This window comes from Ranitomeya imitator, chromosome 5 (assembly GCF_032444005.1).
Source record: "Ranitomeya imitator isolate aRanImi1 chromosome 5, aRanImi1.pri, whole genome shotgun sequence".
Taxonomy (NCBI): Eukaryota; Metazoa; Chordata; class Amphibia; order Anura; family Dendrobatidae; genus Ranitomeya; species Ranitomeya imitator.
Window position 1 is genome coordinate 52,224,117 of NC_091286.1, and position 15,766 is coordinate 52,239,882.

The 15,766-nt window shown below is 41.0% G+C and overlaps 1 protein-coding gene across 21 annotated transcripts in view; it reads right to left on the minus strand.

Moving 5' to 3' along the window:
- NRXN1 (neurexin 1) overlaps window positions 1-15,766 on the minus strand; it is a 1,975,072-nt gene that overhangs the window by 650,365 nt on the left and 1,308,941 nt on the right. Inside the window, exon 1 of one of the 21 annotated variants that reach the window (XM_069768675.1) lies at window positions 12,608-13,749. The exons of 17 other annotated variants lie outside the window; for them this stretch is intronic. In XM_069768675.1, the coding sequence (XP_069624776.1) occupies window positions 12,608-12,833 (226 nt within the window). In that variant the 5' untranslated portion in view covers window positions 12,834-13,749. Of the gene's footprint in view, window positions 1-12,607; window positions 13,750-15,766 lie in introns of those variants that run through there. 3 more of the 21 variants (XM_069768677.1, XM_069768676.1, XM_069768678.1) reach the window with 3 other exon arrangements.

Below are 15,766 nucleotides of genomic sequence, written 5' to 3' on the forward strand. Positions count from 1 at the left end.
CCAGAGAATTAGTGGTGGCACTAAGTTATTATGACTCTGCAGAAAAGTTTTCACCGGACCCTTTCCCGGTAACATGCTGTCAGCCATCGATCAAATACGTGACTCCAAGGAACGCCAAGATCAAGGCACTGCCAAAACCTTGTCTTGCTTGCATGAACATGGACACAGAACTTTGCTGGAGTCCAGAGCACCGAGCCATGCATGGAGCAAGCAAGACAAAGAGCGGTAAATGCTCCGATGGCTACAATGACTTTGGCTGGATAGATGCACAGGTCTTATCCCTCTAAACAGCTATTTTACTCACATATACGCCCAGACACAGCAATAAAGCAAGGTAAGACTTACGCTCCCGATTTATCAAAGCTGAGTGACACAAAATGTTTGAGACTTTTGTAATGTAAACGATGGTTTCGCCCATCTCCGTCAAAATCGGTGGAGCTCCGTTTGGATCCTGGCGGAGCTGTGACTCTGCAGCTTGTCTAATTCATGACTAGCTGTGACATTCCTTACACCATAATTCTTACTATAGTTCCTGACTAGAGTAAGACTTGTGCCGAGGCGAATGAAGACGCACGCCACTTGTCAAATGCTCTTGATTCTTTAGGAGACGTACGTATCTTAATGATTCAGGAGCCTTTCACTGCAACAGGTCCTCTTATTAAAGGGAATCTGTCAGCAGGCTTTTGATATTTAATCTGATAGTAGCACCATATAGGTAAAGTGAGCCTGATTCCAACAATGTATCATTTAGTTTACTGGGTGTAGCAATTGTGATACAATCAGAGCTTTTGGAAGCAGCATGAAGCAGAGCTCAGAAAGCTAACTCCGCCCACATCAGGCTCTCTATTTATATTGTCTATTGAAAGTGAACTGCTTATCACTGTAGGGGGCGGAGTCAGACTAGGGCTCACTTGATGATAATCCCCAAGTGATAAAATCTTCATTGTAAGTAAACAACAGCAGACAGTTAAAAAAGTAACACGTAGTTAAAATCTGTGCTTTATCCCCGATCTCCTGATGTCTTCAGATTACAAAGCAAAAACTTGCTGACAGATTCCCTTTAAGATCCACGTGGAGATCCCTAGTCTTGATGAATCAGGGCCTGTGTTTCTATTGTTTCTGCAGGTGGCAATGCAGCAGCATACCACCTCCAACCTTTCCAAATCCGGTCATAGTCACATGTGGTCATTACACCCCGGCACATTAAGCTTTATTACATGTCATATCTCTGGTCAAATTAAACCCATATCAATATTAATTTCAGTACTTCAGAGAAAAATTTAGTCTGAGAATTGATACCCAATTTACTACTCTATGGGTCCCAATAGTGAGCACTATTTAATAGGGTAACGTTCGATTTTCTAAGAGAAAATGCATTAAGTCTATACAAGTCTTCTCTGATTCAACTCTTTACTAAATTTCCAACTAGATATAATTAATTTCATAAATAAAATATAAACTATTGTATCAGAAGAAGATTAACACGACACCTGAAGATTAGACCCTTCCTATTGTTTAGTATGTTAGCAGGGTCACATTAATACAGAATATATCCTCATGATATGGTAATCTTCATTCTTAACATAGGACCGGAGGGCTTTTATTCTGTCAATAAGACTTAAATCTTTATCAAATAGTAGTTAAAGGGATGATGAGAATACAAATAAGTCATAATCAAAAGTATAGTACGTAAAAAAAAAAAAATGCTGGAGCCATAAGAAAAAAAAAGTTTGTTCATAAAACTTTTAACCAGTCACTGACCAACGGCAGTGCTGCACAAACTCACACTACCTGTCTAGTGATAGCTTGCTGATCGATGGGTGTCCCATTCTGAGATTGGGAAAATGTTATCCACGATGAGGAACTTCTTTCCCCATTATAAGATGGAGTCGCAGGTCTGATGCCCCGCCGCCGATGCATTCATGCTCTATGGGGCTACCGGAAAAAGTTGAGCCCAGTGGGGGAATAAATGAAGCTCCATTGTATAGAAATATACGTACCCTGTTGTGCTGATCAGAGGGGGTCCTAGCTGTCAGACCCCCACTGATTAACAAGCTGTCAACTATTTGGAGGATAGGCATTAACTCATTTTTACTCATTTTTCAGCCTTTCTTGAGATAACAACACTTTCTTTTTTTTTACTGGTTATTACTCACTGCCTAGGAGACCGACCACCGCTTGCGTCTAGCTTGTAAGCACTGCATTGAGTCTGACCAGGATTAGGAGAAGACTCCTGCAATAGGAGCAATAGTCAGTGAATCACTGGAAAAGTCCACTTAAAGGGAATTTGCAAACACATTTGACCTATCTAAAATATTAATATGGGCATATAGGTTATAGACTGCTAAGGAGAGTGATACCTGTATGTCTCATATCAGATGTGCTGTTGCTGAGAAATCATCTTTCGTCAATTTATATGAGTGACCTCTTCCAGGCTCTGGGGAGGATGATGCCTGGAAGATAACTCTGCCTCCAGAGCTTATTTTACATGAAGGGAGAGTTACCAGTGTGAGACATGTAACTAACACAGGGGAAATTAACTTTGTCTTATTTAAACACAATTTTTGCTTGTCTCTGAGTTCTGCTGTTTTGAAACAAAATTTGAGCCTAGTCAGCTGGAGCTGAGAGGAACCTCCGTATGTGTCAGGTATAATCACACACAGCTCTGCAGTGAGATCAGGAGAGCAGAGAGCGGCCATCACACGTCACACTGGTAACCATTACATATCACACTGGTAATGACTCCTTCATATAAAATATGCTCTGGAGGCAGAGTTATCTTCTGAGTAAAATATTAAAAGATGATTTCTCAACAACAGGCGTCTGATATGAGGCAGACAGGGATCCCTCACCTCAGCAGCCTATAACCTGTTAATAGTTTAGATAGGTCAAATGTGGTGACAGACTCTCTTTAAAGATATTTCAAGGAATGATTGTCCAAGTAAGAGCTAAAAATGTCATATATGGCTGACCTTGTTCCAGATGATAAGAAAGTTTTATTGTTCAGCTTAAATGATTAATTTCCTTAATGATCTTGTTATGATTCAAGTCGTCTATTTTCCTCAACTTTAGTATAGTTTTTGTGGACATTTTAGTTCATGAATAGACAGAACACTTAGGGTCGATTCATTAAGTATGGTGCTGTATGTCTTAACGAAGGGGCATGTTGGGGTAAGAGGCCCCAAATTCAATACATCTTCTCAGTGTCATGTGCCTTGCCAGAAATATTATTCCAGTCGGGGACCAGAGTAACATTTCTGACAAAAGCTTTATTTACACCAGTTTTGATGAATTCGGCAGGTGCTGCCATACCCCATCTCTCCAATGCTCCACCCAATTTGGCCATCCAGGAATGGTATGAAAACACCAAAAGTCGCAAAAGTTTTGTGCAACTTTGTGTTGTACAAAAACTTAGCCACTTTTCAAAATTGGCCCATTTGTGTAACATACTGAAAAGTCCAAAAAACAAAGGGGAGATTTATTAAAATTTTAAGAAAACTGCAATACAAAGATGTCAATGTAATTGGGCAGCCCCAAGATTTTCAAATTGAATGATACAAATCTTTGTTTGGCACTTGATAGAAATATATATCTAGGCATGCCGTGATTCTGTTTCCACATTTTTTTCTGTGTTCCCCTTTTGTGCCTCACTCGACAATGGGGAGTAGCTTAGCCAAAAAAAGTGTTGGAAGGGGTTGTCTTAAAATGTGTCTACAGGCCCCAAAAGTGTTCCAAATTAGTGCACAATATTGATAAAAAGGCAACCAGTTGGTGATGTAGGGTTAGATACTGTATCTAAAGTGTTTGCCCCTGTGAAATATTCGTGAAGACACAAAAGAGCATAGCAGAACCAAACACACTCAGTTTCAAAAAATCACAGTAATCCGCAAGTGCTAGTAAAAAGATGTAAAAAATAGGGTAAGTGGTTGATACGTTTTTTGCAAAAAATTTATACTAAGCTGCTCCACCAAACGTCAAGGTATTCCCATATAGAGCAGTCCTAACTGATGTATGTAATCCCTATATGATGTATTTAAAAACCTGATCATCTGTATATTACCTGTGTGAACAGGGTTCAGAGAGGAAAAGTCCATATGGACATGCTGAGTGGAACAGCTTTTGTGCAGATAGCCCAAGAAGAGGGTAACTCCCCAGTCTTGTAGACACAAGAGAACAATTATGGAAACAGGAACACAGGTAATATACAGATGATCAGGTTTTTAAATACATCAGATAGGGATTGCATACATCAGGCAGGACTGCTCTATATGGGTATACTGTGACGTTTGGTGGAAGCAGCTTAGTATACATTTTTTGCAAAAAACGTATCAACCAAATACCCTGTTTTTTACATCTTTTTACTAGCACTGTGATTTTTTTGAAACTGAGTGTTTTTGGTTCTACTATGCTCTTTTGTGTCTTCAGGTTTCTTGGTGGTGTGTGAGCATGTTCCTACAGACTTGTTCACTGTGCGAGTAGCCCATGTGTCCCTGTTTCCTGTGAAATATTCGTTGCACTTTCGGACTGTCTAGTCTAAGTCTACAATGCGTCAATATTAGAGCAGATTAGTAAATCTCCCCAATATCTATTGTGCCGGATAGTTGGAGCAGTTCTTTCATAAGCAAATGATAGGACACATTATTAAAGCAATGCATTCAATTTGTTCCCGGCTCACTAATAAATTGCAAAAATAATGCAGTTCACAGCTCAAACCACAGCGATGTAAAATAGCAACCAAAATGTGTCTAAGAAATATAATATCTTCCAACAGCACAATCACCGAAACTGGGTCAGGAGGCATAAATATGCAACGGTTAACTATGAGCTCCGCGTTGCCACCTTGTAAGCCTCATAAATGACAAGCCGTGATAGTGCAAATGAAGCATAGCAAGGAAGCGAAAATGAGAAAAATTAAGCTGAGGGTCTCGGTAAAGAATCTATTTATTTCCTAAAGTGGAAAATGAAGCTAATATTTCAACAGCGACCACATTGTGATCAACATAAAAATAATCCATTGGTCTAAAAACAGCAGAGCAGGTAGTCGCAGATGATTCCGCGAGATTACGGGAAGATCAGCAGACCAGAGTGATGCGCCTCTTGGATTTTCAGATTTACTAGCAATTCGATATTCTGGCAATTTGAGACATTTTACACTTGAGCACAGGCAGGAATTGTCCATGTGAATGTTATTTTTAATCTTTGTGTTTGGCTGTTAAATAACCAGGGACGCGATATACTAGAAATCAATTGATCTGTGCAAACGAAGGCATTAGGTTCCAGGAAAACGCTCACATGTCTCTTCTGGTGTTAGGGAAACCGTAAGTCTAATGATGCCGCGGTCCTTTTGTCTTTTCCGCTATGTGTTTTACGGACTGGCAAAGGAACAATAGAAAAGCCGTAAAGAATGCATTTTATTGTCTCCGGCAATGAGACGTGGCGAGCGTCAGAATTCTGCCTATAATATGGGCATAGCTCTGCTATAGCCTGGGGACGTCCAACTAGATACCTGAAGGGTGAATGAAATTCATACGTCTGGCCAGTCATCCGATAGAATAATAAGAACATGTCTGGAAGCCTTCAGAAATTCACACGTAGACATGTACTCCTACACTATGTCTCCATACATGTAGGCTATGCGCTCTAGCTCCCTGCATCTTCATGGTCCAAGATGCTAGACAAGACCGGGGCTACTTATCTCTGGGGAAAGAGTAATGTCTCACAGTTATCCCCCGAGAATCATAGAATCATAGAATGGTAGAGTTGGAAGGGACCTCCAGGGTCTTCATGTCCAACCCCCTGCTCAATGCAGGATCCACTAAACCATCTCAGACAGCCTCTGCTTGAAGACTTCCATTGAAGGAGAACTCACCACCTCTCGTGGCAGCCTGTTCCACCCATAGACTTAGGAGTTTTAACACTGAACACTATTCACACACATACACGCACACACACGCACGTTCTAAAAATGAATACTTTAATATCATTCCCTTCATAAAAGGAAAACTGTCAGTGGGTTTTTACTATGTAATCCAAGAGCAGCCAGATGAAGGGGCTGAAAGCCTGATTCCAGTGATGTGTCACTTACTAGGCTACTGTTGTTTCAATAACATAAGTATTTTATCAGCAGGAGATTATCACTACAGGACTAGTTGTGTCGTGCCTCCTAGTCCCGACCACAACCCCCGACACTGATTGGAAGCTTTCTGTCAATGTACAGTGTGCTCAGAAAGCAGCCAATCAGTGGCGTGGGCGGAGTTATCCACAGCTCAACATGCAAAAACAAAAAGCAAAAAAAGAGCACTCACCATCCAAATGAATTCTTAGTCTTTATTGTGGCATTAAAATAACAGCAGGGTCCCACAGGGAGAACAGTAGTGTCAGGAGACGACGGCCGTTTCGCGCTGCTGCGCTTCTACGGGTCTGAATCAGACTAAGAATTCATTTGGATGGCGAGTGCTCTTTTTTTGCTTTTTGTTTTTGCATATCGTGTTGGACTTTGGCTTTTTTCAATGAACACCCGAATCCTATGAACTGGCTTGTTTAACGCATAGCAAGCTTTGTATACCCTATAGCAGTGTTTCAGCAGCTGTTCAGTGCGGATTTTTTTTCCTTTTGGTTTTATCCACAGCTCAGCATTCAGAGAACTGCTAGATCTGCAGCGGAGAAAACTGTGATTGTATCAAAATAACAACATGCAGACCAGCAAGTGGCACATCACTGTAATCTGTCTCTGTCCCTATTTCGTGCTGCTTTCAGATTACATGGTAAAAAAAAAACCTGCTGACAGATTCCATTTAATCATTTATACAGATGAACAAATGGCTGTGAGGTTAATCAAATTTGCTGCGGATTTCACGCAAATATTCAAATTTGAACTTTTTTTATATTCAGGTCCATCAAAACAATAGCCGGCCAGCTGCCATTATGACGGATTGAAAAGAGCCAGGAAGAGGTTAATGAAAATAGGAAAAACAATCCCCACCAGTCCTCACAGGTCTTTTTTAGTCCACTTTCTGCTGGGGTCTTCACTAGGCCATCTTCAGCCAGGAGATGGTGGAGATGGCCCAGCGATGGCCGCACTGAGGGAGATGGCCAGACAGGAGCTGGGTTACATGGCCGCACAGGTGAGGGGCACCAGAGGATCTTCTTTTTATTTTGTTTTTTACCATACGTATACTATGATCTTAGTTCTGGAGAGACCTCAAAAACTAAATATTGTCCATGTGATTCACATCTCAAAAAAATGAGCTGCTGAACAAATGTGAGCAGACTGCGAGTCAGATCTTGGCAGATTCGCTCATCGCTAATCTCATATTGTTTTATTAATAGAATCAAATAATATGAAAACTATTTCTATAACTGTGGCATAAGATCAGACATTTCCTCGCCTCCTTTGTGCATCTCAGACCTTATTTCTGGCTGTAAGGAAACTTCTTGGAGCAGTTTTGCTCCTCTACTACTTCCCACCATACATTAGCTATGGAAAAAGCCATCCCCTTTAAGAAAGCTGCGCTCTTTGTAACCATCTGCTACCTGACGGGATCACATAAAATTCGTTTTTTTCTCTACATAATTTTTAAAATACTTTTTGTTTCAGACTTTTGCTGAAAATCCTGTTTAGTTTTATCATACACATCTGGGTTCATAGCCCCAGGTCACATCCCCTACCAGGAGATACACAATGCTTAACAAAAATGGTCCCGATTGGAGATTAACACTCCCTAGTCACCAAAGGATTGCAGAAAAAATAAATAAAAGTAAGTAAATATAAACTTCCATAAATTACATAGGGCAGAAACTCCCAGCAGCCAAATAAACAGAATTTTAACAAAATGCATATGTACAATCCCATTCAATGTTATCTCCTTGTTTGATACTAGTAAAAACATTGCACTTTTGTTTTTTAAGGAAATCTGTCAGTAATGTAATCTGATGGCAGCATGAGGTAGGAGCTGAGACACAGATTTCAGTGATGTGTCACTTATTAGGCTGTGTGCTGCTATTTCAATACAATGAGTGTTTTATCAGCAGGAGATTATCACTGCCCAGACTAGTTCCCATGTGCTTCCTGGTCCGACCACACCCCCAGCACTGATTAGCAGCTCACTGTCAATAGACAATGTACACAGAACGCCTGTTGTGGGTGGTGACAGCTTTCTGAGCTCTGCTCCATGCTGCATTCTGATTGTGTCACAGCTGCTGTACCTACTAAGCTAAGTGATACATCACAGGAATCAGGGTCTCCATCCCTACATTATGCAGCTCGGTGATGAAGTATAGCAAAAACCTGCTGACAAATTCCCTTTAAACAATCAAAAACTTAAAATGTTTCCATTTCCGTCACATCCTAGAAGCAAATGTTGATACCTATATACAAAATATATACAAAATAAAATAAGTATAGTGACATTGAGGCTTTATTGAAGATTAACTTATTTTCATTATTATAATTTTCTAAAAACAGAAGAAAAATGTATTCTAAAAGATAATAAGGCAATGACATGACTGAATGAAATACTAAATAAAGACAAAAACAGACATATATCGTTTATCTACAAATAAACTACATGTCCTTGACCAATTCTGAGAAATTCTGACCACTACTATGTGGAATGTCCGGGAAATTGTCCGCAAGGAGAGACAGATGATAACATCTTGCACAATACTTGTTTTTCTGCTATTTAACAAAATGAAGATTAAACATTAATTTAATAAGAGGAAACACACTGGTGGCTCAGGCCTGAGATGCCTCCAATCTCCAACCAGCATCCGACTAACCGCTGTTGAAAAAAAAATGGCACCGACCCTTAGGGTACATTCACACGTTGAGGAATTGCTGGGATTTAGACGCAGCGACCAAACGTTACAGCACAGTGGATGGGATTTCTAGAACTGCCATGTCCACTATGCCTGTGTGTGCACCTGCCGATCACCCGCGGACACTGGCATGGGGCGCGTCTTTCAAGACGAAAGGCGAAAATACGCTGCGTCCAAAGAGCTGATCATTCCGGATCATGGGCACAAAGCCTTTGAGGGCCCAGCTAGACTTTATCATAAACCGTAGAGACGGCCATTGTCAATGTGAACCTGAAGAAAAGCCAATTCCTCTAGCGATCAAAGGAGTTGGACACTGCCTACCGGCCATCTCTGGACCTTGGCCCCAGGTGGACATAACTCTACTCGGGTGTTTTTGAAAACAAAAGAAAAATTACGGTAGTGATGTCACACTAGAATTATTCCGGCAACGGCGGAGAAGACCCCGATGGACCTTTCTAGGCTTATACCAGTCCAACCTTTCTACACATTGTTGATCCATCAAGTCGCCATGTTTCGGGACTGAGCCGAAGGCCGTTAACTAAATAATGAATCGATGACCAATATCCGGTTGGTCTGACCACGACGATCACTAGAACAATCTGCAGTTTTATTTTATTTCCCAGGTGGCTGAATGAATATAATGTAAGATCATTTTCATCCCGTATTCAAAAGAAGTAATTAACCCAACGCCATGTCTCGAATAGAATATTGAAATATTCCTTTTTTTGCGAAGTATTGCAGATAACGGGGCTTTCCGATTTACGAAACTGCCGTTACCACCATAAATAAGAAATAATTATTTTATCATTCTTTTACTATTTATTAAGTTTTGTGTTTTGATACCAGAAACCCCAGTCTAAGGTATCAATCCAAAAAAAAAGGTCTTTGTAGGAGTCATCAACATCAACGCTATCAACACAGGAAAACCTTTAGTTCTGACCTTTACACAAAAACTAAGGCTGAGGACCAGTAATTACCACATGCCAATACTGGAGGAAACTTTCAGTATAAAAGACGGCAATAAACTTTTCAGCTTGGGCGTGTGGGAAACATATTAATGGAAGCGGTTCGTGGAGAGTTATTGACAATATGCACCATTAACATTACTCCATCATCTCCATCATAGTGTTCTGCTATAAGGAAAAAGTAACCGAAAAGTACAATGCTGACAATAAGACCCCATTGTTAGAGGACGGGGGAGACGCCGGAGCTCAGGGGGGCTGGTGTCTAACAATCAGGCTTCATGGCAGAGATGTGTGTGATGTGACATTAGTAATGAGGATGGGGAGGGTGGTAGGACGCCGTTCTGCGCCCCCTCCCAGTCCCAGGTTATCCTATGGCTTTGTTTCTCAGGGGTGCTGCACTGCAGATTGTCATTATCAGGATGATTATTAGGCACTATGATAATTCATACATTCATATACAGACCAATGATGTCACCTGATCGTCCTGCGCCCCTCCCTCATTAATCACCATCTGACTATTGTCTATCTGAAGCAACTGCCCATTCATTTCAGAAGGTAAAATATGTGACTGGGAGAAGAATTGCCCCGGTGTGATATCACATGTACTGTGCCAGGGAGGGCAGCGAGGGATGGCAAAAACGGAGGTACTAGATAATGTGCGTAAAATACTTCATCTTAGAAGATTACAACCCGAAATCCATGTGCTAAAATGCAGAGCTAGTGTACTTGGTTGTTATAGAGATAGATAGATCGATAGATAGATAGATAGATAGATAATAGATAGATAGTATATAGATAGATAGATAATAGATATGTGATAGATAGATAATAGATAGATAATAGATAGATAGATAGATAATATATAGATAGATAGATAGATAATAGATAGATAGATAGATAATAGATAGATAGATAATAGATAGATAGATAGATAATATATAGATAGATAGATAATAGATAGATAGTATATAGATAGATAGATAATAGATATGTGATAGATAGATAATAGATAGATAATAGATAGATAGATAGATAATAGATAGATAGATAGATAGATAATAGATAGATAGATAGATAATAGATAGATAGATAATAGATAGATAGATAGATAGATAGATAGATAGATAGATAGATAGATAGATAATAGATAGATAGATAATAGATAGATAGATAGATAGCTAGATAGATAGATAGATAGATAGATAATAGATAGATAGATAATAGATAGATAATAGATAGATAGATAGATAGATAATAGATAATAGATAGATAGATAATAGATAGATAGATAGATAGATAGATAGATAGATATTAGATAGATAATAGATAGACATTAGATAGATAGAGAGATAATAGATAGATAGATAATAGATAGATAGAAATATATACAGTATATAATAGATAGATAGATAAATATGATAGATAGATAGATAGATAGATAGATAAATAATAGATAGATAGATAGATAGATAGATAGATAGATAGATAAATAATAGATAGATAGATGATAGATATGTGATAGATAGATAATAGATATATGATAGATACACAGGTACATAGAAATATAGGTAGCTACATCACAAATAGATACCTAGCTAGATAAGTTATATACAGACACTATATATATAGATGTATTTTGCTAGCCACTATAAAGCTAGAATATACGTCAGACTGACCTACTTTTCCAATATATTCACTTTATCATTTAACCCTGCAGTTCCTAGAGATAACTGTGAGCCCCTCAGCCTCCGGAGCTCAGGCTCTGTGCCCAGAATATGAATCTGCCTCTCCAGTGTCTTCCCAGGGGAACCTGCATCAACTTCCATCTGAAAGTAAAGCCCCCCTGCCAGTCGTCCACCTGCAGTACGGACACATCCCGCCCGGGGTCCCAGACATGCAGCACCCAGCACCCAGCAGTGGCCGGACCGAGGTGGCACCATGGCTGTCCGCTGCCGGACTCTCTCCCAGTCCTCGGTCGTCATTAGACCGGGGGTGATGTCAGTCGCATGTGAGTGAATGAAGAGTACAGTCAGCACCCAGCACAATAAGGGGCCCATCCAGTACCGGGGTCTGTCCACCATCCCACACAGAGTGGCAGCAGGGGCCCTCAGATCTGATGGGGGCTCTCTAATACCCCACAGAGCCCTCTCCCACCGGGGACCCTGCGGACCGGGAAAGCGGGGAGGAATCCTTCATAGAATGCCTTTTTAACTCCTTCCTCCCCACGGGGAGCTCAGCTCTAGCCCCAGATTTTGCTTTCCCCTCCTGCTTCTGGAACAATAGAAGAATTCTTCTGCTGTATTTGGGGGGGGTCATCATTGTGCTTGATGTGGCTTCCATGGAGGTAATCATGCAGGATGCTAGATAATAGGTGTCACAATGGTGGTCAGCTACCCAGGGAAGGATGGGGTTAATAGCGAGTGCACACACACATTGCTGTATACTGTATGCCAACATGTTGTGCCCATCATGCGCTCCACACCTGTGTGTGCAGAACCCTGTATGGACCGCACAGTAATAATAATGCACAGTGATAGTAAACAGCACATAGTATATATGTATCACATTAATGAGCACATTCTGCACCCCGGCCCCCATCCTACAGCACAGTGCTCACCCCACACATGGGCAGCATCTCCATCTAATGCACAGACCACATTAAGACAATGCTCGACCATCATCAGCCAGGAGAAATTAACCCTGCATCTCCCAGGCACTCACTCATTGCTGCACTATCATCAACATCTGGTTTTTTTTGTTTTTTTTTTTTTGGGGGGGGAGTTGGAAGCTGACATTGGGCAGGTGACAAAATTAAAGGGACTCACCATTTCCTCCCCTCAAGGAAGCAGGTGACCTGTAGATCGCAATGGGTGCTGATACATGCTTTCCTCCATGGAAGTGGTGAATGTGATGAGATCCCAGGCTGGATGCACCCCAGGTCACCCCAAGGACCCCGCTGAGGGTCAGAGGCAGTATCCACATGGCCAGGCGGAGGCTGGCGCTGCCAGGGTCAGAGCTGGAGTTCCAGGGCAGCCACTGCTGCTGCTGCATGGAGCAGTCAAGCAGAGAGCAGCAGCCTCCCAGATGCAGCTCTGCACAAACTTTTCCCCAACACTCCACCAGGCTTCAACATTCACAGCTCCATCCTAAGACGCATCGGTCTCCCCCCTTTTTTTTTTCTTAAATTTTTTTTCCTTGGGAAATATTTAAAAAAAAAAAAAAAAAAAAAAAAACAACAATCCACCCTTTTTCTTCTATTTCATTCTTTCCCCCAGTTTTCTGGTCCAGTGACACCAATCCCCAGCCAAACACATAGTCACTGGCAAGAAGGAGCCCAATCTGGGGGTAGATGGTCTTCACCTGGAGATCCCTCTTCGGATCAGAAGAGGTGACAAGTTGAGGAACAGGTTTTTTGTTTTTTTTTCAATTAATGATCCATAGTTTGCCAAACTAGCGGAATAAAAGGGATTTCCTCTAGATGAACTAGATGAATGGCAGCCATAGTAATCCACAGGATATCCAGTTAGAACACTGAAGAAAGGAACAGCCACTTCCTAGGAGCTGGCTGAGGAATAACCATTGATGCGCTCTCCTAGGGTCTGCATTTAGTGGCTGGACTCCCCCCCATTAGCAGTAAGAGCAGAGGAGAGTGCAGCCCTATGGAGGAATCAGGGAGAAGCTTCCCATCTGAAGCCTATGCAAATCTGCAGTCTCCAAACAGCAAATCACTGAGGCTTGGATGCAGTGCAGAGGAAGAGCCTATGTGAAGGAGGGAGGCAGAAGAATGGTGTGGAAAAGGAAAAAAAAAACCTTTCTGATTCCCTTCCCTATTATTATACACCTAGAGCTGCAGAGCATGTGCTGCTGCTCAGTTCTTGGGTAAGCTTCAAAAGAGGCAGCACTGTCCTCTCTGATCTCTGCAGCAGACAGGCTTAGCATGTCCCCATTCCATGCTATAGATCAAATCTTCCATCATCTTGGGGAGAGGAAAAAAAAAAGAAAACTTCTACACATTCTTAACCCTTCACATGCTGCAGAGAGCCCCCCTGCCCCCCCTCCCTCCTACACACAGAATGGCTGGAGGAATCAATGTGCTCTTGCGCCACCTAGTGCTCTAAGGGTTACACGTCATGGCTGCTGTTTAGATGCCTTCAAGAACTTCTTTCTGGGGAAGGAGGAGGAGGAGGAGGAGGAGAGGGCTGAACCTTATTGCCACTGACACCCTGCTGCTGTCTTGGGAGCCTTGCTTGTGTAGTGGAGACATTCGCCTCCCTGTCTGGGCTGCGAGCAGAGCGCACAGGGATGGAAAGGAGGCAAAATTGGAGGCAGGTTGTTTTTTGTGTTTTGTTTTGTTTTTTTTTCTATGTTTAATGAGGCTTCGCTTTTGTTTAAGTGGAAGTGGATTGTAATTAGGATTTTAAAGACTTATATATATATTTTTTATTTTTGACACGTTACTGGAGGCGCGGAAGTCACAGCGTGAAGACGGGGTGTATTGTGCACAAGGGGTTAAACTCTCGGCATTGTGCGCTATTGCTCAGACCGGGGGGCTCAGGGTCCTAGACCCCCTCGTTATTGATGATAGCTAACGCTTAGATCATATTGCTAAATACTGAGAACAATGATGTCCTGCCCTTCGGCTGCCGTCACACTATCAGTATTTGGTCAGTATTTTACCTCAGTATTTGTAAGCCGAAACCAGGAGTGGAACAAATAGAGGAAAAGTATAATAACATATGCACCACTTCTGTATTTATCACCCACTCCTGGTTTTGGCTTACACATAGTGATGTAAAATACTGACCAAATACTGCTAGTGTGACGGCAGCCTTAGCAGTACTGGCAGCGCCTGATTACTACCCAGTAGTGGAAAATTGCAGCAGACCCTGATCATTATTGCTAAACGTGGACTGTGGCGGTGAACTGGTTAAACACCTGGTTATAGGCGTAGATAACCAGCAGCGTCTGACAGCAGCGCTGCAGAAATGGTTAATAATAATCCCCTATAATTACTATTACTACAGAGTTCCTGTCCTTACAGCTAGTAATATGAGCGCAGAGGGGCTGCACACAGCAGTGGTGCTGAACTGGTTAATTTTTATTATTATATTTATTATGATGATGATTATTACTATTACTACTACTTCTACTAACACTACTAGCACTGCGACTTATACTATTACTACTAGCAATACCAGTAGTAATAATACTACTAATACCACTAACACTACTAGCACTGCGACTTATACTATTACTACTAGCAATACCAGTAGTAATAATACTACTAATACCACTAACACTACTAGCACTGCGACTTATACTATTACTACTAGCAATACCAGTAGTAATAATACTACTAATACCACTAACACTACTAGCACTGCGACTTATACTATTACTACTAGCAATACCAGTAGTAATAATACTACTAATACCACTAACACTACTAGCACTACGACTTATACTATTACTACTAGCAATACCAGTAGTAATAATACTACTAATACCACTAACACTACTAGCACTGCGACTTATACTATTACTACTAGCAATACCAGTAGTGATAATACTACTAATACCACTAACACTACTAGCACTACGACTTATACTATTACTACTAGCAATACCAGTAGTGATAATACTACTAATACCACTAACACTACTAGTACTGCGACTTATACTATTACTACTAGCAATACCAGTAGTGATAATAGTACTAATACCACTAACACTACTAGTACTGCGACTTATACTATTACTACTAGCAATACCAGTAGTGATAATACTACTAATACCACTAACACTACTAGTACTGCGACTTATACTATTACTACTAGCAATACCAGTAGTGATAATACTACTAATACCACTAACACTACTAGTACTGCGACTTATACTATTACTACTAGCAATACCAGTAGTAATAATACTACTAATACCACTAACACTACTAGCACTGCGACTTATACTATTACTACTAGCAA